At 41.3% G+C, this 22,963-nt stretch overlaps 1 protein-coding gene across 1 annotated transcript in view; it reads left to right on the top strand.

Annotated features, from left to right (window-relative positions):
• The window catches only part of znf407 (zinc finger protein 407), a 196,700-nt gene that overhangs the window by 82,192 nt on the left and 91,545 nt on the right, over window positions 1–22,963 (top strand). The window contains exon 5 of the mRNA XM_028018396.1: window positions 634–708. Within this exon, the coding sequence (XP_027874197.1) occupies window positions 634–708 (75 nt within the window). The remainder of the gene's footprint in view (window positions 1–633; window positions 709–22,963) is intronic.

Here is a 22,963-nt window from a genome sequence, read left to right as displayed (position 1 = left end):
ATTTCCTTTAAAAAAAAAACAAACAAAAAAAACTGTCACATTTCTCTTCATACTTTGGTTTCTTTCTAAGCACCACTCCTGATATTCAAAATAGTTAATGTTGAACCTTCTAACCACAGTAACAACATCCAAATTGAAGAGTGTTAGTCTGGCCTGGTAGCACTTTGATATGGTGCGTTCAGTGGTTGGAAAAAGATTATATTTAGTTCCTCACCAATCAAGCTGATTGTTACTCAAATTTAGTCACCAATTGATTAGTTAGGGCATCTGTAATTCTGTTTTTTTTTTTTTTCAAAATGAGGTGAATGAGGTCCTACCTATTTCACGTTTGATACTGACTGCTATAACCGCTCTTGGTAATCCCAGGCTACAGTAAATATTTGCTAAAATGTTTCTTCTTATGAAAAAAATTAAAGAATCTAAGCCATGAATGTGTTTTAATTCACGCTTTTTGAAAATGATCTCTTTCGTCTAAATTGCAGTGTGCATATTTGACCTTGGCAAATAGAGCGCTTTTGTTTTACTCTTTTATCACAAAGCTCTGGCTTTGATCCTGCAGTAAAGTTCGATTGTATTCCTCTGTTAACTCTGGTGCTGAATTTGTGCTTTTGCTTTGTGTTTTTTTTTTTGTAGATGGGCCTTTGTGATGAAGAAACACCTCAATACCCACCTGCTGGGAAAACACGGAGTCGGGCAGCGTAAAGAAAGGTAAATCAAACGCATGCGGCTGCATTTTTTATAAGTCACTGTCTGCATTCAGAATCACGCTTTGCTCAGAACGAACGTGTTTGAAAGAAACGCAAAGAGCCTCGATGTGTTTCTCGGATGGATCTAGTAGAACTGTTCAGCTTTTCTGTTGTTTCTTTACGCGCTGACTCTCCTGAAGAAGTGACCTCAAGATTTTGGAGGATGACTGCAGCAAACTCTGCCGGAGCCTCTGCAAGCTCTCAAACCCAAATTCCCCGCTAGTTAAATTTCCAGCTAAATATAACATGAAATCCTCTCATTCCCTAATGAGTTAAATGGCTGTCTGCTGTCTGTCTCCGTCTCTTGCTTACATCATTTCCCGCGCGCCCCCCTTCTGTCAAACTTTATCTCGCTCTCTCCCTCATCTTTCTCTCTTGAATTAAGGATGAATGATGTTGCTTTTTCCCCATTTCTGTCTATGGGATGTGAGTGTGGGGTTTGCTGCGCATGTGGAATGCCTCGCTCGCTTGGCCCTGTCTATCAGAGACAGAGTCCTGCTGTCAGAAGGGGTGTGTTTGCGCGTGTGTGTGTGTGTGTGTGTATGTATGCGATGAGCAGATGAAGTTGTGAAGCGCCCTTCCCTCCACCCCCCCGAAACACTGACAAGCCCAAATGAGACTTTAAACACCTCTCAATCTGTCAAGCGAGCTGCTGAAATAGAAACAGACGTGTTTTTTTTAATTTTTTTCATTTCTCCGCAACCAAAATTGATACTTTTGACAACATGCTGTATTAGACATGACAAGTGGCTTCAGATATAGCAGCGAGCGGTCCGACCAGATGCCTTTCAATCTTTCAGACTTTATCAGCTAAATTCCTACTGTCAGCTGCTGCTCTGGATTACGTGGCAACTCATCCAGGGTCTCCTCAGCTGCTGCAGGTCTGTTTCATCCGCGGTCTGGATGCTGCAACCTCCGTTTCTCTACAGGTTGCAGGAAAATTTTCCGTTTTTCCAATCCCAAAACATATATTTACCCTTTGTGACTTCCCAAATGCAGCGACGTTTTCCTTTTTAAATCCCTCTTTCCTTATGACAGAACAGTTAAAACCCATCTAATATGAAAACGCAGGCTTCTATGAATATTACCACCTGCTACCAACTCTGGTAATATTGAAGATTTTGTAATTTAGCAAAAAAGACTAGTTGTTGTGGTTGCAATTCTACACACAGAGACGTCTGGACCAACCTTGTAACATCTAAACAAGCGACCTTTCTCAGAATGAAACCTGTGGGAACATTAACTTTTACAGAGGACAACGTGATCCTAACTACACCTTTAAAAACTATGTATTGTTGGTTTTTCTCAAAAGAGTTAGTTGCATGCAGAGAACTTCATTGCTAGCTTCCTAGTCACAGCTGGCTAGCTAGCAAGCTTTTTTGCGTTTATCCTGGGTAAGTGCAAATTTATCGCCACTTAGGTGGACAAGTTCATACATTTCTGTGGAGATACATGTTTGTTCCTTTGATAGTGGTCTTAAAGAGGTCTCAACGAGTCTTAAATTTGAGTTGGTGAAACCTGCAGAAACCCTGCCGCTCCTCAATTGGCTGGTTTTCACACACCAGTCAATAGTATATCAAGTAACTTCACATTTTCTTTTGAATATTTTATAGACATGTTCTATAAAAAAATACACAAGTAGGCAGAGTTTCTGCAGATAATTTAGAGTCTGCTAATACTTTGTCATCTCCACCAAACTGATTTCAATTCGATATTGATATGGGTTGTGTAGTTTTCCTACATTATCTGCATGGGACTGAAATTAGCTTTCATCATTTCCTACTTGAATAAGTGTGAGAGGAAGTAAATTAAGTAGAGAAAAGCTTCATGCAGACATTTCCATAAGTAAGTGATTATCAATATAAATAACAAAAAGAACAAACTTCAGCTGCAAATCAAAGTTCCCGGACAAAAGACTATCAGGTCAAACTTTGAAGATGATGTAAAGTTTCAAAGAAGTTTGGGAAACTAAGCTCAGTCTGCCCTGATTGATCCACCCTTATTGATCCACCCTGATTGATCCGCCCCGCCTGTACAAGGAAATGACAAAATCAAAGTAAAAAATAACTATTTAAATTCAAGTAGCGACATCTTCACCAATGTTTACCAACCAAGGAAATGTCAGATTTTACTCAGATGAAGTTACACTGATGTCTAACTGTATTCCACTAGAGACTCAGCTGTTGCTTTAGTTTGTTTCAACTCTTTCAAATTTTGGGGAAAATTTGCCCAAACAGCAGATTTAATATAGAAGGTCAAAGTGCACAGAGCAGCGTGGAGACCCCCAGTGGTTTGATTTAATCAGTGTTTTTGAAAAAAGGAATAGAAATTAAAAAAACAACGACATACCTACATGCGAAAACATTAGCCACCATGGCCTGCAAATTCTTTTTGCAAATGACCACAACCTCCTCTTTTCTTTCATTGCACACACGGACACACACACACCCCGGCACGCGCGCGCACACCCACACACTCCTGCGTCTCTCTTTGAGAGAGGACAGCCACAAGGTTTGTTCTATTTAAACCTGTAAAACACGGTGTCATCATTTTTCTGACAGTCCTGCAGACAGAATTTATCTCATCATTAATTAACCATCATATTTCCAACGCAGTGCAGCTTAATTAGTGCAAGGTCATTGGGGAGGGCTTATTAAGTGGAACAAATTTGGGCAAATGTGCAAGAGGAGGCAGAGGACGACAGGATTGGAAGAGTGAAACGGGAAGAGAGATGGAGATAGAGGGATGGAAAGACAAGAGAGACTGGAGACGAAAGGAAGAAGAGAAGGAAACTGAGAAAGAGAGGAAGTGTGTGTGCGGGTGGGGGTGTGTGTGTGGGTGTACGAGACAGAGCTGGCTCAGTGATTGATAACCGCACCGGCTTTGAAAGCCCAGACCTGGAGACTAGGACGCTTGCTGAGGGAGAAAGAGAGACAGCGAGAGGGAGCGGATGGGGAATTGTGCATGCGCCTGTGTGTAGGCGTGTGTGTTAGTGTGTAATGGAACGGGTGGAGAGGGTGTGTGTGTGTGTGTGGGGGGGGGGGGGGGGGGGTATCCGAACAGGCAACTGGGGACCAGTTTGCGGAGGGGTGGGGAGTTGAGAGGCAATGGGGATTGTTGGGGGGAGCCAATTGCAAACATATGCTGGCTGGCAGGCGGTGGAGAGATGGATTGCAGTGGGACAGTGTCAGAGAGGCAGTTTCATCACCATCGCTGCAGCCCTGTTCACCAGGTATTTTTAGAACACTTGGGAGATCTGTTAGTCAAAAGTAGAGAGGAGGAGGAAGAGGAGGAGAGGAAGGCCTGACTAGCTGTTGGCCATGCTAGACTCCACTTAGCCAAATCTTCCTGGGACCACAAACACGGAGAGATTTTAGACAGATATCTAAAATGTCTGACGAATGTTGATTTAAAAAAAAAAAAAGTCAACTCCTCATGATTTGTATTATTAGCTTACTATATGATAGAGTTGCATGATGTGGATCAGAATTAAAATCTGACGTTTTTCATGCCAGATCAGATTTGAGTAAATTCTTTTTTTCATTTTTTTTTGCTCACGTTCTTTTCTAAAAAAAATAAATAAATAAAGAAATAAAATGAAATGACAAACGATTGAAAATATTTTTTCAGAACGTGTTTTTTATTGCAATCATCCCTTTTGTGAGTTGTACAATGGAGTATCGGGCCCAGGCTATGATAGTTTTTGTGTCATTACGAGAGTAGACATAATATTAGCAACAAAAACAAACAACAAAAAAACGATGCAATTTTACCAGAAAAAACATAACGTTTTTACTGGAAAAAAAAGTTTATTTATCAAGATCTGACATGAGCAGCTCAGTTTGTCTTCGAAATAGACATGATCGTTTCAAAGTTCTGGTACTGATAATAATCTGATGCTGTTGTGTTAAGAGATTAAGATTATTTCAACTAAGTATTATCTGTAACACTTATACCAAAGTATAACTTCACAAGACTCGACATTCCTTATTGTATTTTTTGTTTACTACTTTATTCTCGTGATACTATGATAAAATAAGTCTTAGCCTGGCCCTAATATAACAAAGTTAACCTGAATTCAAACTCCAGTCCTATTCTATGTCTTGAACATAAACACCAGTGATATTTATTTATTTATTTTCTAATATTTAAAAACCTTTTAACATTTTCTTTTAGCTCTGGTGGAGCGGCAGCGAACCACAGCTCAGGTGGGAAACAATTTCTTTTCAGGTGAGACCAAAATTGAACATTTTGAAATATATGCAACCATTTCCTGCACAAGGCCCCGGACAAACCATCCCACAGTGATGCACGGTGGAGGCAGCATTATGATTTTTTTTCCTCGGTACGGCCAGGGAAGGAAGCCGACTGGTGCTGAACACAGGCGACTCTTTAAGATTGAGGCAGAAAAACGTGAGGAAAAATTGTAAAACAGAATCAAATCAGTTCAAAAATACTTTATTTCTCCCAAAGGAAAATCTTCAAAGAGCTGTTGCAGATGGTGATACTGTATGCTCAATATCTTGGCAGTGGAGATGAGATTTCAAAGCAAAATGTCCTGGACGACCCCGTCCGTCATTGACGAGCGCCGCTAACCCACCTCCTTTGCTTTTGCTTTAAATCTATTTCCTGGCTGCGTGGCTGGTAAGAGAGAGACGGAGCTGAATCCTGCTCTGCTTTGCCACTTCCTACTTGTCACAGTAGATCTTTTGGGATTAACGAGAATTGAATAAGTTTTAGTGTTTGATGATGAAAACGGGGGGGAAAAAAAAGGCATCATCAGACAAAAACCCGCAGTGTTCCAGTAAGCCTTAACCCGTATTCTCTCAAGCAACTTCCCCTCCCTCTCAGAGTCCATCCATCAGCGGGAAAAACTACCTGTAGGAAATTAGGACACGGTGTCTCCATACAATCACTTTGCACTAATGAAGAGCGGACACTGCTGGGTGGCGCTGGTCAGATCTGTTTAAATAAAAAGCTAATATTAGTCCCTTACATTGTTCTACCCCCCAGAGGAGGAGGGGTAGGGAGAGGAGAGGGAGGAAGACGAATCGAAAAGGAGGAAGGGTGAGACGCCAAACTCCCACTACCTGACAGGTTCTGGGAAAGAGAGAGGGGGAGAGAGAGGTAGGGCTGAACTGTTGGGAAGTGACACAACTGGGTCTTTGTCTCAGTCACACCAGCACTCCTAACTGCAGGCACTGAGCGCAGATGAGGGCTTTTTTTGTCCTTTTATCTCCGTGTGTGTGTGTGTGTGTGTGTGTGTGTGTGTGTGTGTGCTGTCACAGAGTCACGAGGAACACACGTCCGCGCAGGTTTACGAGAACCAGCCCCATTTGACGTCGCTGGAACGAGCAGTTCGAGCCACGCTGACTTCTTCCGCGGATCCGATCTGGCGTTTCCAGTTCGCGCGCGCGAAGCGTCGGAGGCCGCAGTGCGGCTCTTGACGCTTCTCGTTTTGACTGAGCGCTGCGCGTCAAACACGCAGAGTCGTCTTCATTCACACGAGAACAATAGGGTTGTCCTGATTATAACAGGAGGGGTGGGATGCGGAGAGGTTACTGCAATCAGTCTGAAATATGTTGCGTTAACAATCGCAGCGAAGAATGAAGGCCCCCTCAGGAGGAAGTCGGGTTTAAATTAAGGAGTCGTAACTGGGATTCTCAGCTTAGATCTGGTGACATTTTGCTTGACTACATCATTTTTTTTCTCCGTCATGTATGTTTGTTTTAAGGGCCCGTTTTATGTAAAATCAACTTTTTTGAGCATCACTCTGTGTTATAATATTATTCTGTCATCAAAAACATACCTGGAGTGTTACCTTTATTCTTTCATGCATGTTTGAGAAATCCTTTAATCTCCCTTGGCAACCAGTCAGCCGTGCAAAACGCCTGGTTGGACCTAGCTCCGCCTACAAGGTCAAAGCTCCTCCTCTAATTTGCAGCTTCCAAGCTTCTGCTTCAGAGAGCATCCCTCCCACACAATTTCCCTATTTGGCTCCTTCAGACTAGCCAGCTATAATTGGCAAACAGCTGGTGGAGCTGCACATCTGCTGAGCTCATTATATGAGCTACTTCTCATAAAAACATTGTTAAAGGTTTGATAGAGGAGCCATGTTGTGATGATGTCCTGAAGGTGGAGTTTCAGAAAGAGCAAGAGTTTTTTTTAAAGAGACAGAGGCCCAATTTCGACAAAGTCAAATTTCCGTTGAGTCATATTTGAAATATTTATCATTTTTATAACAACTGAAGGTGACAGAGTTACTTGATTGATACTATGTGGCTGGAAAACATATAATACGGCCCCTTTATTTTACATTAGAGGTGCACATCTTTGAATTGTGTTTGATTTCAGTCATTCAAATCTTTAAAGCATATATAGATTCTTAATACGGAGTGATGTATTTCATGTTTACTACTGTTAATTTTAATAACTACAGCTTACAGTTGTTGAAGATCAAGATTATAGTTTGCTTATTTTTTGGGAATTAGAATATTACATTAAAAATGACAGCAGCTATCTTTTATTTGGTCTGTTTTTCAATTTCACCCCTGAAATAAATATTACTGTTTGAGGATGTTCTGATTTACACACATGGGCCAGTATTTTTTGCTCTTAGCACAACTATTTATTTACCTTTTTAGCCCATCTTCCCATCTTTATGAACCCGGTATCCTCTGTCATATTTGCATGGGGTCTCTGCAGACACCTAAACAAACACTCCACCATAAAGGCCAGAGGTTGAGAGCCTGACTGACAGCAGCAACCTTGACTCAACTGTTTGTAATTAGTCCTTTAAAAACAGGGCCCCGAAACACAACTGACCCGTCCCGCATACCTGTTTTTATAGGTAATTGTTAAAAACGCCTGCCATTTTCACGCTTGTAATAATAAGCATCCCCGACTAATACACTCGTCACTCTCGGAAGCGGAGTGCCGACAGGCCTGGGGGAAAGACGTATTTGTTTAAAGTAGAAGATGGAGCACAGGGTACGGTATGCACAGCTGGGGAGAAAGTTTTTACTGCCATGAGGGGCATGTTTCCTTTTTTTTTCTTTTTTTTTTTAAAGCTACAACATTAGCGTGTGTCTGAGCTACGTAAGCTGGTGCTAGAAACTCATGGAGAAAAAACAGGAATTCAAGGGGAAAAAAGCATGAACCCACATCCAGAAATAACTTCCAGGATGCACGAAAGCAGCGCAGGTGCGGTGACTCACCAAATGGAGACGAGACTGCAGCGAGAGTTGTGCAAACAAGGACTGGTTTTCCATTTAAACTCGCTACACTGAAGCTGTAGGTGAAGGTTATGCAATTGATAACTGGCTTCTTGTAGTTTGTCTTCAACCAAGGGGGTCTGGTTCACAAGTGCAAAAATCGAGTATGGCTTTATAATATTACACATTAAGATGTAGATAACCTTTAATTTGAGTATGTTTAATCATTCAAGAAAAATCCTCTGTTATTAAAAAATATTTGTGCTTTACTGAATCGTCTCTAGTACAGTGACTGATTTGTCTAACCACTTATGCCAATAGAACAGAATGCCTCCGATAACATTTTTCAAGGTAGAATCATTCAGAGAAGGGGATCTTTGACCTTTCAGATTCAGATCTTTATTCATGTTCCAAAGGGCAATCACTTTTATAGCAAGTCACAATAAAAAAATTTTTTTTTAAAAGCAACACACCAACAATTAATGTTTAGCTAGAGAGTGTGGGGCAAAATTTCACTCCTTCAACCAATGGAGGTTAAAATCACAAAACCTGTTGATCAAAAACACTTAAGTGCGTTTTAAGGCTAAAAAGGTAAACAATAAATAAACTAATAAATACGTAATGCCTTGCAGAGTCTGTCATCGGCTCAGCTCACAGTCACATTAAGCTTCTTTAACAATGAAATTTTAAGGTTAGTTTTTCCTCCCTCATCATCCCACTCTGCACATTTATACCTTTAAATATCTTGGATTGCTGGTTTAAAGTTTCTAGACACGTAGATCCACTCAGAAGATCAAAGTTTAGAGTAGATGCATAGAAAATGTAACCTCTGTAAAACTCCTGTAGCCGGTGGTGAGAGTCGCTCTGATTGTGACTGCGCAGCATTTTTATTGCATGTGTCCACAAGACCGAACCGACACGAACCCGCGGTCGGTCGTGTTGCCGAGCTAGGGGCCGACCTCAATCTCGCCGGAGAGGGCATCTGGCTCCGCGGCGCAGGGCTTGCAGCCGCGTCCCAGCATGCAGTGTAGCGTGGCCATATTGCCCCGGCACGCAGGGCCGAGACCGTCCGTGCTGGACGGGGGGAGCAGGGGCGGAAGAGCCATGCGTGGAGCCAGCATGGTGGCAATATGGAGCACACGGAGCAGGCGGGGGTCATGTCACACACAAACACCACTAGCAGTGTGGGCGAGCGGCGGGTACATGCATGTGGGTGTGTGTGTGTGGGGGTGCATGTGTGTGAGGGAAGTAAAAATGTTAGTAGTGTGATGGGGAGATAAAGAGTAGATAAAGACAACTCCTAATTCATTATAATAAATCCTTTCCCTTAATTATTGATAATGAAACTGCGCTTTAATCTTCGTCTTTCTTCCTTCTCTTATCTGCTCGTGTCAGCACTTTGCCTCTCTGGCTTGGTGTTGGGTGGTAAAGGCCTCGTTTTCAGCCACCCAGGGGCAGCAGTCAGTAGCATCCTGTGTGGCTGCTGCAAGAAGAGGGAATTTAACTGCATGATAAGGCAGGGAGGGTATCTGGATTTCTTTAGCCCTTTTAAGTGATTTTATTTTTTCTTACACTTTGCAGCATAAAATATTGTAATATAAATAAAACTAAATATAAAATTATAAAAACACTGATAGGTGCATCTCACGGTTGGGCAATAGATCAATAATAACATGTATTGCGATAGACACATGATCAGAATCAACAGATACGATAGAATTTTCAATGAACTCTGATTCAGAGCTGCACAGCATTCTGGGAGATGTAGGCAGACTAAAGGCTTTAGCTACTCAATCCTTGCCAGCTAAGCAAGGTTGGTGGCATCAACTCATTCGCTCTTTGGTTACCTAGCAACAGTTCCATGTTTGGCCACCATGCCCTGTGTTTGAAAATGTAAAGAACGATGTGGAGTGAAAGAGGAAATGAGTTCAGTAGCTGGAGAGGAAACTGTGGATAAAACAGCAAAAGGTCGCTTCACCAGCTTGGCAGCCTTACAAATATGTAAAACTTAAAAAATAATCAGTACTTATCAGTGCCGACTAATATGAGTCCCTTGTATCGTGATACGTTTTTAAGTTTTATCGTCCAGCCCTAGCGCACCTAGAATCCAACTGATGTGGAATATCATAGAAAGTTTATTTCAACTCTTTAATTCAAAAAGTGAATTATTATTATGCTGTGTAGTATTATTACTGGGGGTGTACCGATACAACTTTTTCACTTCCGATACAATACTGATATCCCAGCTTTGAGTATTGGACGATACCAATATTGTCCTGATCCGATATCAGCACGAATCATTCATACTTTTATTACTTATTTTCTGGAGTGGAATGTTAGAAAAGGCTTCCTCAAGTGATATAACTCAAACAAAGAACATCAGTCAACAATAATAGGTACGAGAACAACTGGACCATTTATTAGTTACCAATGGGTCTGTGTGTGGGATACAAGAGCTGCTGGATAGAGATGAAGGGGCTGATTAAATCCTGGAGCAGAGGTCTTACATCAGAGATTTTAGATTCAGACAAAGATAATCCGATACTTCTTTTTTTTGTTGTTGTTGTGTTCCCAATCCGATATTGATATCGGAGTGATAGATTATTCTTCTTAATTTTATCAGTTTAGTTGATCATAGTTTACAGTCATTGAAAACCCCAAATCCAGCTTCTCAGAAAGTTTGCTCGGCACACTAGAACTGTCCTGCCCCAGGTTTTTTCCTTTCACTCAACTTTCTGTGAGCATGTTTGGAGACAGCACTGCGAGAACAGTCATCAGCAGTCAGGACTTTGCATTTTTAATATCCTCTAAATGAACAGAAACTCTGAAAATCTATCAGCTTGTGTGTAATGATAATGAGTATTTGTTTTTGAATTGGATTACTGAAATAGAATCCTCCGTCATTATTCTCCCCGCAGTATCAACAAAGCTCCGTCTCGCAGAGGGCAGACGCGGCGCGTGCCGTCCCCGCTCGGTCCTGGCAGGCCCTCAGACCTCTAGCTCACCTTTGTGTTTCGCTGGCTGCTTCGTTTGAACGGGAGCCAGCGAACGCCGCGCCTCCCTGTTTACCCCGCTCAATATTTCATGGCGAGTGAACACTTGCAAAATGAGGGATCGCGCTAATATTGCTGTTAAAATTAAGCGCTAATTAAAATTTGTTAGTTTAAAAGCCACCGCAGTCTATAAAAGTTTGATTACTGGAAAATTAGGTGCATTAAGTTTTTATAGGTTGGCCCCGTGCGAACGCCTGGGAACCATTTTTATGCACTTGTCACGGGCATATGGCGTCGAATTGGGAGTGTGTGTGGGTTTGTGTGTTTGTGGCCAGGAAACGGGACACGTTTTAGAGCTAAAAATCTTCATTTCCTTTTATTAGCCAGAATGCCTTTGCGAGAAAAATGCCAATTATAAATCTAAGCTTGTGTCTCAGAGTCCGGGTCAGAGGTCATGTTCCTCGGCATCTCAATCGGCCTGTGATATCATGTCGGCTCTCGTTTCAGGGCTGTGTGCTATTCCTCCTCGTTCTAGGGTGAGCCAGGGTGCTATCAGCTCCTATTACTAACAGTGATGCTGGTCAGCAGCTGACAGCTCATCCCACAGTCAGAAGCCACTTTTCACGCCGGAGCAATGTGACCTTGACTCGTGGAATACACCGGCAGCAGTTGTTCATCTTCCACCTCATCTGGGCAGCGCAGTTCCAACAGTCCCTCCAGCTTTTGTATTTTTTATTTATTTTATTTTTTTTGTATGATCTCACCCCCGCCGGCTGAAGCCCGACTGACATTACTCAAGCAAAGAACAACAGCGAATGTCCACACCTCAGCTTCGTGTCTGTTTGGCATCCCGCGGCACAGAACCAGACGGGTAGTTCTGTGACGCCACTGTGCGGCTTAACCGTCGACAGAAGTTGGACATCGTGCGCGGAGGGACGGTGGAGCAACTGGGCTGCCGCCAGCCTGCGTATTTTTTTTCTTTCGTTCTTCTTTTCTTCCCAATTGAAACATCAGACTGTCATAGCAGAAATGGATGTTGCCAGGCATCACTAATGAACCAATTAATCAATGAATTAGCCGAGCAGCGATTAAATTAATGCGAGCTGGACGGGCGAGCGGCAGTCCTGGATGTATCCTGGGGAAGGTGATTAACAGCGCGCGCGGAACAGGCAGCGATCAACAAGGCTGCTATTAAGTTGGACAACTTCCTGAACTTTTCTCTTCACGGCTAAATAAGGAACGGCTTCATTGGTGTGATTTATAGGGGGAACTGCAGCGTGCTGGGACACGCTGATGCTGTTATGTTGCGGAAGTGTCTTCAGCAGTGACAGATGACAGAAATAATGACAGGAATGAGAGTTCAGAAAGCCTCGCGCTCAACATTCCCAAGGCCGTCCGAGAGAAACAGATGTACAGAATCATATGTTATCCACCATACCTAACAGTGGGCATCACTTACTGTTCAAAGTAAATATCTTTTGATTTACATCAGACTCACCGATAGTGCTAGCTGCCTAAAATCTCACTCTTAGTCTCAGCTGACAGTTCTACTGAAGGTGCTGGTATAGTTAAGCAAACTGCTTTTTTACTGGCATTCTTCCCAGACAAACACATAGCATGTATAAAGTATTTAATGGTTGCTATGGCTACTTGGCGTTGATGCCACTCTTTACAGGAACTCTCAGTCAGAAGGTTTTGGTGAGTGTTTAGCCATCCACCTCACTGTGACCGGTGGCAAGTCAAGTTTATTTATACATCAAATTATGCTGTATAAATAAAGAGCAACAAGGCAGTTCAAAGAGCTTTACATCATAAAAACAGTCACCAATTATGAAAGAAGAAATAAACATTACATTTTGTCAAATGCCATCATTACGATTATCTAGCAAATGTACATTAACTATGTTCAGCAATGTTCCACTTGATGAACAGGTGGGTTTTTAGCCTAGATTTTAAATGAGCTCAGTGTTTTGGCTGTTTTGCAGTTTTCTGGAAGTTTGTTTGATATTTTGATTTTGTGCATAGAAGCTGAATGCTGCTGAATGTGGCAAGATGAACTTGGGCCTTTGTCCAGCCTCCTTCGTCACAGTTTCAGTTGTTTTGAACTTTATCGCACCGACTGTAGAAATGAGCAAGTTAATTTATAATTATTGTCGTCATTTTGTTACTTATGAAGACAAACTTAAATGAGTGGAATGATCTCCTCTGTTGTCTATTTTCAGGAGCCTAAGAGAAATAGACCTCGCTGTCAAATCATATAATTTATACACCAGGACAATGATTTTTTTTATTGATTTTTTTTAGAGAAACTTTGAGCTAAAACAAATAAAAAAGTGACATACAAATTAAAAAGTGGTTCACTTGCATTTATTTTACAATAATTTTGATGCGACAAGAAAAACATTTCTAAAATGAAAAGTAATATGTAATGATTTTTTAGCGTTCATTTGTTTGGATGTTAGGCTACTGTAAGAGAGATGAGTTTATTTTAAGTGCCTTTGCACATAATTAACAGAAGTGCCAATAAGTTTGTAATATATATAATAACCAGGTTAATTTCCTGAATCTCTGGTTGTCGATGCTACTAAACAAGTAACTAAAAATGCAAAATAAATAAAATTTATTGTACAAGAATTGCAAAATATGACATAGAAAAGCGATACACTGTGAAAACATTTGGGATCAAAGACTTTTACTTTTGCATATTTCCCCCTGAGTTGACTTGAATTCTTGTTCCTCATTGGATATCTGAGGGGTTTGCTTCATCCATCTGTGAGCTTAGTTCATGTAAATCACAGCAGGTGGCCCTCTGTGGTTTAGAACATTGTTTTTATAGTGAGTTTTTGGTTATAGGGAATCAACAAATATGGGAACGTTTCTTAGATTTCGTGTGGGATTTAGAAAGCATGGAAGGCTTTTAATGTCGCTAATCCAATAAGACAGAGGTTGCCTTAACCCAGTGATTCTGAACGTCCTTCATGGGAGATGTATGAAGCTGGCAGTTCAAACGTCCGCCTGCGCCGCCGTTGTCTGCCGTCTCCAGGCCTGCCGTTCTCAATCTGATCTGCAATATTACAGAAGGCAGAGCCGGGCATGCCATTTTGTTTGGGGAGACGTCGCCGAGGCGGCATGTTTCAGAGGGGCGTCTCCCTTGATTATGTGACATCCTCCGGAAGAACGCTGGACTTGTGTCCTCCATTACTTAGAAGGGGAGGGGGGCAAAAAAAGAAAAAAGAGGCCTTTTCACTATTGAGACTGTCACTCTCAATTTGGACTAACGGTAAGCATGCACATGGTCTCCTGAACGCCTCCCCTCTACCCCACCTGCTCTCGTCCTCTCTCTCTGTGCACACACACACACACTCACAAACCGCACCACAGCCGCTGCTCCTCCCCTTGCAGCAGGTCGCCGTGGTGACAGTTTGATTAGATCATCAATCGTGGCCGTTAACAGCGGTTTTCCTGAGCACCTGGACCGGCAGGTCACAGCTGGCTCTGAGCTACCGCTGTCCCTCTGACCTGGCACAGCGTGTGTGTGTGTGTGTGTGTGGGCGTGCGTTTCTGTGCGTGTGGAAATATGCTCGCAGACACAAAATTGCACTTGCAGTTTAATTGTATCTAAGGTTTTTGTTCTCTGTTGGCTTTGAAGTGGAGCTTAGCTCATGTTTTTTTAGTCGTTCCTTGTGTCCTTGTAGCTTAAGCTAAAAGGAAAGTGAATCCTCTTTCAATACACCGTAAAAATTATCCGGTTCTTTCAAGGTTGTGAGCCAAAATGGAGAGAACATCTTCATGACTCAATACCTTCCATCTTCAGTAGCTAACACTTCGAGTAGTTGTTTTCCGAATGACTATTAGTCACTCCGACTCTTCTCAACTTCATTGCTTATTCAGGTTTGCAGGAACTTATTTCCGAAGAAGTATCATAAGGTTGAGCTACGGACTTTGATTGGGCCATCCCAACAGCTTATTTTCTTTTTTCAAGCATTCTCTTGTAGATCTGCTGTGTTTTGCAGGATTGTTGTTCTTTTGATTACCTTGATTTATGTCAAGTTCTACCTACTGGGCAGATGGTCTCATTTTTAAAGCCGGAGTGCCTTGTGGTATGAGAGAGTTTGTGGATGCAAAACAAAGCCAAATCATAAGCCCTCCACTTCCACGCTTCACAGTTAGTTTGAGTTGTCCATGCTGATATGTTGCCTTCAGCACTGTATGTGATGGCTAAAGGTCATCGTTCCAAATCCCTCATATTTAGTGATGCAACTACTAATTATTTTAATATATCAATTAATCCATCGATTATTCTGACGTTTAATCTATTAATTGGATAAAACTAGCAACAACGGCAAGATTTTTCATTTAACCACTTACGCCTTATTTTGAACAATATTGGAAATACATTGAAAAATGTAAATAAACATTCTTTTTAATTAGAAAATGAGCATTTTATTGCCTAAATTGCAATAATATAACTTTAACATTTGTAGCAAAGGATGCACCAAATAATGATTGGACAGCAAAAGACGCTTTTTTTTTTTCTTTAGAATTTTTCTAGAATAAAACTATGCCACTTGAGAAGTTTTGGTTGGAATTTAAATTTATTTTATTTTATTTTTACTTTATCATAAATGCAAAATGTATATATATATTTTTTTACATTTTTGTCTTAATTGCTGATTTGAGTGTGTCCTACTTTCAGCAATACACCCTTTTTCACTCTATATATTCCAGTTAACAATAATTTGATTATTTCAATTATGGATTCATTATGATTAATCCGATTGATCATTTCGGCCCTACTCATATTTTTCATCTATATTTTTTTCTATTTTCCACATCTTTGTTATAAATAATGCAAGTGTGGAATATGTGGTGTGTTTTTGTTTTTGCATCAGGTGAGATTTGACTACATTTACAATCTGCCTAAAACCAAATCATTCTTTTTTCTGTCCCAATCGGTAAAACTCTTCTACCGAAGCAGGGTGTACTTTCAAACGGTGATGCTCGTGTTTATGTAGTTAGTAGATATCTATTAAGTCATGCCTCTGCAGTGCAGAGGAGGTTTTTCAAGTTGAAACAAATATGAAATTGCATGAAAACTGGAGGGCCTTTAACCCAACGGTTTTATGAAAACCCTTTGTCTGACTTACAAGTGCAAAACTCAAACGTTAATATAACCGGGGAGACTTCTAAAAGAATAAAATAATAACATTTTTATCTCCGTGTTCCCTCCCAGATGCTTCCCAGAGTCTATTACTCTCCATGTTTGCAGATACACAGATACCAGAGGATAACTGTTATGGCTATTCATCTGAAGCACCACACACACACACACACCCATAACACGCCGAGTTCACTTCGCAAACACACTCGTACATAAAATCACCTGCTTCCCCGCGTCGTCTCCAGCTTCTGCGTCGGCCCCTTCCTCTGCGTTCAGGTAAAGCAGTTAAATTTATGGCTTAACAATAATGGGACAAACGGTGTGTCTCGTTGCGATTCCTCAGGTATTCTGTGATTAAATAAATGTCCCCGCTCTTTTCATAAAGCTTGTTTATGGCACTGTGGCACCATATGCTGCCGCTTCCACCCAACCCACCCATCTCCTTCACTCTCTCTCTGCTTAATTCTCTTTTTCTTCGGCTCTCCTTCTCGCTCAGCGGTTACGGGAAAAAGCCAAAGTTGCGCGTCAACCTGCAGGCCTCCAAACCTTCACGGCCTACTATGATCGAGCCAGTCCTAATAGCTGTGTAAATACATGGAAAGCACAGAAAACCGTTTGAGTAATTAATTCTCCAGAGCGGTATCCAGCATCCTTTGTGTGCGTGTGCGGATGTGTGTTTTACTTCTTTTTTTCGGGGTTTTTTTTGTTTTTTTAAAGAAAAAGTGAAACCAAATCAGAAAAGCAATTAATTTCTCCAGCCACAGCATGGCAGTAAACACATGTGATTGTTCACCTCATTGTCTCGTCGGGTTTCTTCTCTGTACTCCGTCAGACACTTGAGAGGCCAACTCCAGCTCCGCGTGATTTTCTCGTGATTATTAATGGCCGCTTCACATTAACTTCGCTCTGGTAATATACTCCGACAATGGCCCAAATCACCTGAGCGATGAGGACGACGGCGGCGGCCCCCGTGTCCCCTTGTCCAGCCAGCTCTGTGGCGGCTACTCCGCTAACCCCTCCCTGTCCTCAATGACCAAGATTAATGAAACCCCCGCCGTTTTTAATTAGCATGGCCGCAGTCATCAATTACGTCTGCCCCACCCCAAATACAAATATTGTTATATTTTTTGGTGGGGGGGGGTGAAAAATTCTTGATTTATTTCATTGTGGCGGCCGAAGGAGTGAGATGAATGGCCTCCCATCATGGTCATTTGTGGAGATGAGGAGGAGAAGAGAAGAGGGAGGGTGCAGTGGGGAGGGGTAATAAGATCAGTGCAGGGAAGAAGGGGGTCGGCGCCTCACACAGTACAGTAGAGGATGTGAACATGGCTGGTTACAGATAAAGTCGAGTCTCTCCGTGTCGCTGGACTGCGGTCACAAAACTCAGAACTTCAGAGTAGTTTCTCCAAATCCAAACCTGGTAGGTTCAATTCCCTCCTGAGGCAATTTAAGCACCAAGTGGTTCAGATTCGACAGCCTCTGGTTGAGGCGACTGCCTTGATACTGTCAGATACTGCAAACACTTGCATAAGTTATGATTTTAAAAGTGAAAAGCTTACAAAGCAGAGATGTTCAGTAGACCCCATCACACTAGAGCCTATGTTAATTAGATGGCAAGGTACACAACCTCTTGGTAAATAATACTCCATTATCATCTGCCTACTTTCCAATGAGCCCCAAAACTCTGGTAGCACATAAATATGGCACATTTACACAAGTGCCACTCACTCTGTCTGCTCTGATGAAGAATTGATCACCTTCACACCAAATGCTTGGAGTGGCTCCGACTGACAGCAAAGTGACGCAGTAAAACAGAGAGATTTTTACCGTTCATCCAACTATTCATACGTTAAACTATAACAGACACATGTAGAAAGTCGCAGTAGTGCATCATAGCTGTGACAGGACAAAAAATTGTCTTTTAACGTGCTTCATTTCTTTGCTTTCAAGCCCGTTCAAAAGATTCTCTAAATAGTTCAACTTCGGTGGTGAGGCAAGAATCTGTGACACCATCTTTAGAGGCAATGTGTTCCCTACATGCTTTATGTCCTGCGCAATGTCCACGTTTTAAATCATACTTCATTTGGTATTTCCTGCTTCACAGGCATTAGCCAGACAGGCTGGTTGCCTCAATATGTCCCAAAGGCATGGTAAACAAGGTGTAAATGAAGAAAAAAACAACAACAAAAAAAACATGTCCCCGCTGATTTTGCTCTTTGGTTTGTCTCTCAATGAGTTTCTTCAAGTTGATAAATACAGAATGGACTTACTAGGAAATGATTCCCTTTTTAGCTTCTTCCGATGTGATGGAGCAAAGAAGAAAACAAACATTTCAGCAACGGTGTGTGGCCTTTTGCACTTCTCTTGCTTTTCTTTTAAGAACAGTAAGTCTCGAGGTAAGTCGAGACTTACTTTAGAGCTCTTATTTAAATTGAGATATGAAAAAAAAAACTCTCTTAAATCTGGGGTTTGAAGAGTAAAAAAAAACAACAAAACTTTTTTTTTATATAATAATAAACCAAGCGATTTGACTTCTGCAGTTCTCCAAACTGGCTGAAGTCTGTCATGATAATAGTGCGAGCGCTGCCGCTTTATGACTCGAATATGTGTGCAGCTCCTTTTTGTGGTTTTCCTGAGCTCGGGTGTTTATGCTGCGGTGAGCCACCAGCCGCTTGATTCTTGATGGCTACACACACACACTGATTTTTATTTTATACCCCTGCCGACACAACCATCGCCTGCCCACTGGACTCGAGAGGGAACGGTGGGAAACATCTTGAATATTTTATGAGGCTTGGGAACCCCACCTCTCTCGTCTTGCCCACCCCGCGAAAACCGCGGCCACTTCGTCCGGCAAATTCGCACGCATACACACACACACACACACACGCACGCCCACACACGCATACACACCCGCAGAAAGAAATAATGTTTTAAATGCAATCATTGTCAGGCCCAAACAATGTCATTTATCAAGGGAGCATTTGGGACTGTATAATAAGTTTCACATTATTAATACAATTTTTCATCCTCTGTCAAGCCTATCTGATTTATGGCACGCGTGTGATCTAAGGTGATCATTGAATTACAATTCTAGTAATAAGAGAGAGAATGGACCTGGTTTACTTCTGCCCAGTGGAGCACAACTCCTCCCCTCTTTCGCCCCCCATACACACATGTACACAGATAGAAGAAGCTATAAGATTTAACGGATAAAACCAGTTTAACAATTTATGTAGATTTGTGTAAGTATTTCTGAGTAGAAAAATATATACGTTTAACAGAAACTTAAACAGTTGAGGTGATTTTGACTTATTTTTCCGTTTACTTGACAAAATGAATTAGATTTAATCACATTTCTGTGGTGATTCCATTCAAATAGTTTAATTTCTTTAATAGAGTAGGTTCTCATTGTCGTTTTTACACTGACTTAATGTTTTGACAACAGCCAGTGTTTCTTGGGTTATATTTTGTTAATAAAATGGGAACCCGAGATAGTTGTACAACAAACAGTTTATTCAGAACAGAATATTAGCCTTTATTCCAAGCATCTTTATTCAGAGCCATCTTTCTAAATTAATTTTTCAAACCTATTTACTGAAATTGATTAATAATCAACTAGACTTCTTTTAAATTAGAAAATCTTAAACTAAAGACGTAGTTTAACAGCTGCGGCACATTTTTGTCAATGCAGCGGATCCTTCCGGTCCCAACAGACACCTCTGTTAGCTCCTCTTTGGAAAGACAAATGACTAACAATCACCTAAATTCCTCTGTTAAAAATAAACAAAACTAGTTTGTCATTGAAGAAAAAAAAAATAACTTCAGTAGTAAAAACGTTTAAATCTGCTCAAAAAAGTTTTCAATTTAGAGACTTTTGCAATTCTTGAGCAATGGCTCTGAGTTAAGAAGCAAAGTTGGCCGGCAACTTTGACATTAGCATTAGCAACTTGCTAGAGTTTTTGTTCCAACACAGAAACTTTCTCAACTACAAGTCTTACCTACAGGTTAATATATCTTTTTCTGATGCAACTCATATATATATACTATATATATAGTGTATATACACTATATATACACTATATATGGTTTTACTGTACTCTTTGTTATGCCATGCCACAATAAGCTAGTTTTAAAATGTTCAGACCAGAAGAAAATGAAAAAGTTAGCATTATTCAACTCGTATGCTTTATTAAAATTGTAATCAATTTAATTACAAATATGTAACGCCGTCCAACATCCATTGTTATAGTGCAGCTGATGTTCTTGATGTCTGTCTCCGGCTTAAGCAGCTCAGCTAGCTAGCAAGTTTGATTGTAGCATTAGCACTGTTGCTAAACCAGTTCAAGTTAAATGTACACTTAAAATCTTACACCAACACAAAAACTTTCTCAAGCTTAAAGTTTATTAAAGTTCTTAACTTTTACAAAAAGAATATATTAATTCATAACATAAGCCATATAGTTATATAAGCCTCACTATTATTTACTAGCTGGATGTGACGATAATGAATAACATTAGACTGAACCAACATGTAAAGGCATTATTAGGCATTATTTGTTTTTAAGAATGCATAGAAAATTATGACGCTTGGTTGAATGTAAATACCTTTAGTGGTTTGTATTTGAAACCTGCCAATATTTCTACTTTCTTGTGTGCTTAAACTTTCTGATGAAAGACATCGACAGTTTAACTTTTACCTCTCAAGACTACGAAGCCGCTTTGCTTAATATTCCTGAGTTTAAGGCAGCGTGCCATGGCCCTAATTTTAGTGACAGAAAAGAAAAAAAAGAAAACAAACAAATGAACCCGGGTCCTGTTAATTAGATCAAGAGCAAAGCTCATTATTCTAAAATGATATTGGCGCCCGGAGAGTAAATATGAGTGGCCTGTTTGGGGTGGGGCGGGGGGAGGACTCCGTAATGGGATAGGGATGCAGGTCGTTACAGGGCCCAATGATTTACAACCACATGCTCTTTGATGTATAGACTGCACCTTTTATTAAGTGCCTGTCGTTATGGTCACTGGCTCAGTCATTTCCCTTTGTGTCTAATCAAAATCCATATCCGCACCAGCTCCGGCCATCAAGAGCCCAGCTGCTCCGCGCAGGGAAAGCAAACTCTGTGGGAATGTTGGCCTTCCTGCTCGTCTGCTCCCTCCCACCTCCAGCAGAGGCTTACGTGTTGCAAGTCGCTACAACTTGCAGCGAGCAACAACAGACAAACAAATGAAAATGCGAAATTCTCTTGAGGTAATTAAATAACAAAGACAGACTCCCGTCATAAGATTTCGGCTGCGTTTTTTTGTTTGTTTGTTTGAGCGAGTATTTTCACTATTAGCGCTCTTGCTCGGCGCTTTATCGGATTAGCCCGTCGTCGAGGGCCCGCTGATCGCTGTCATACATCACCCTGTTTGATTTCTGTTTAGAGCGAATTTGAGGAGGCCACTAATTGGATTGTGGCAGTTTAGCCCCGGTTAAAGATGGTAAATGGCAGCGCCGGCTCTCCTCTACTCCTCCTCTACCCCGTTCAAACTCAAAGGCTCCGGAGCCCGCCGGTTCTCCTCAGGATCGCCACAATTTATGGCACATTTTCTCTGTATTCTTAAAAGATAATTAGGTTTATCGCCAGTTTTTTTTCTTTCCCCCCACCCCACCTCCCATTACTTCTCTTTTGTGTACCTGAGAGCACACAATTGCAGCATGAAAACATAAATATTTCTGCAGCACAGCCGCGCTGGCAGGTGAGCCTAATGAAATTCTAGCAGTGTAATTTGATTTACGAGGTGCTAATGCGGCCTGATATTAGAGAGAAAAAGCTCTGATATGGCTACCTTGTGCTGTATTTAAGGCCTATCAGAAGCCTGATAAAGAGCATCCTGTCCTCAGCACTGCGCCTGAGTTATTGTTGCAGATATTCATATTGATAGTAATTCTTCCCGACGCAATTTAGCACCGGCAATATATAAAAACGGAGATAATAGTTAATTTCGGTGGCTGTTGCTCAGATTGCGATGCTTTAAATTCAAGACTTTACAATATATATAAAAAACAAACTTTCAAGATGTGAAGCATGTGGACGCTTTTTAAAGTGTTTAAGCGATGTAGCCGTGTGCGTGCGCGTGTGTTGATCTCGGCTTGGCCTTTGATCCCCGCCACATCGCATAAATCACATTTCCTCTAATTTTAGCAGGAGGCCTTTTTTTTCTCTTTCTTTTTTTCAAAGCTCTTGATTTGCGGCCATTTTGTTGAAGCATTTTGAATAATTGTCTAATATCTGTAAGGCCTCTTAAACTTTTAAGGTGAACCTAGAGAGGCAACAAGACATCATAAACACAAAAAGAAATCCTTTGAGGGGTTCATTTACTTCTCAAAAGGACTTCTTTCTAATTGAGGTTGGTGTGTGTTGTGGTGTATCCGCAGGGTGGGTGTGTGTGTGTCTTTATTCGTGTTTGCGTGGACTTCTGAGGGTCATATCCAGGTTTGTCTGTTTGGGACCATTGAGCTATGGCTCCCAATAAAAACAGGCAATAACAGGGCCACCACAGAGGGACCTGGCCTTTGTGCCTCCTCCCCTCCTTCCTCGTTCCCTCCCTCACACACACCCCGCTCCGCTCCTCTGCACCCCCTAAGTTATGAGCTGAATAACCGCGCAACAATATTAAGATAACATTTCCTGATTGTTTGTCAGGCAGTAGGCTCCTTCACCCCGCTTTCATCACGTCCACCGTGTTCATTAAATTGACAATTTGTATTTGCCCTACAGCAGGATAAACAGGAGCTTATCTGATGGGCTTGGTCTTTTTATTATTTATTTCATTATCTTTTTTTTTCTTCTTCTTCTTCTTCGT

This window comes from Xiphophorus couchianus, chromosome 5 (assembly GCF_001444195.1).
Source record: "Xiphophorus couchianus chromosome 5, X_couchianus-1.0, whole genome shotgun sequence".
NCBI lineage: Eukaryota > Metazoa > Chordata > Actinopteri > Cyprinodontiformes > Poeciliidae > Xiphophorus > Xiphophorus couchianus.
This window is presented reverse-complemented; position numbering and strand designations above follow the sequence as displayed.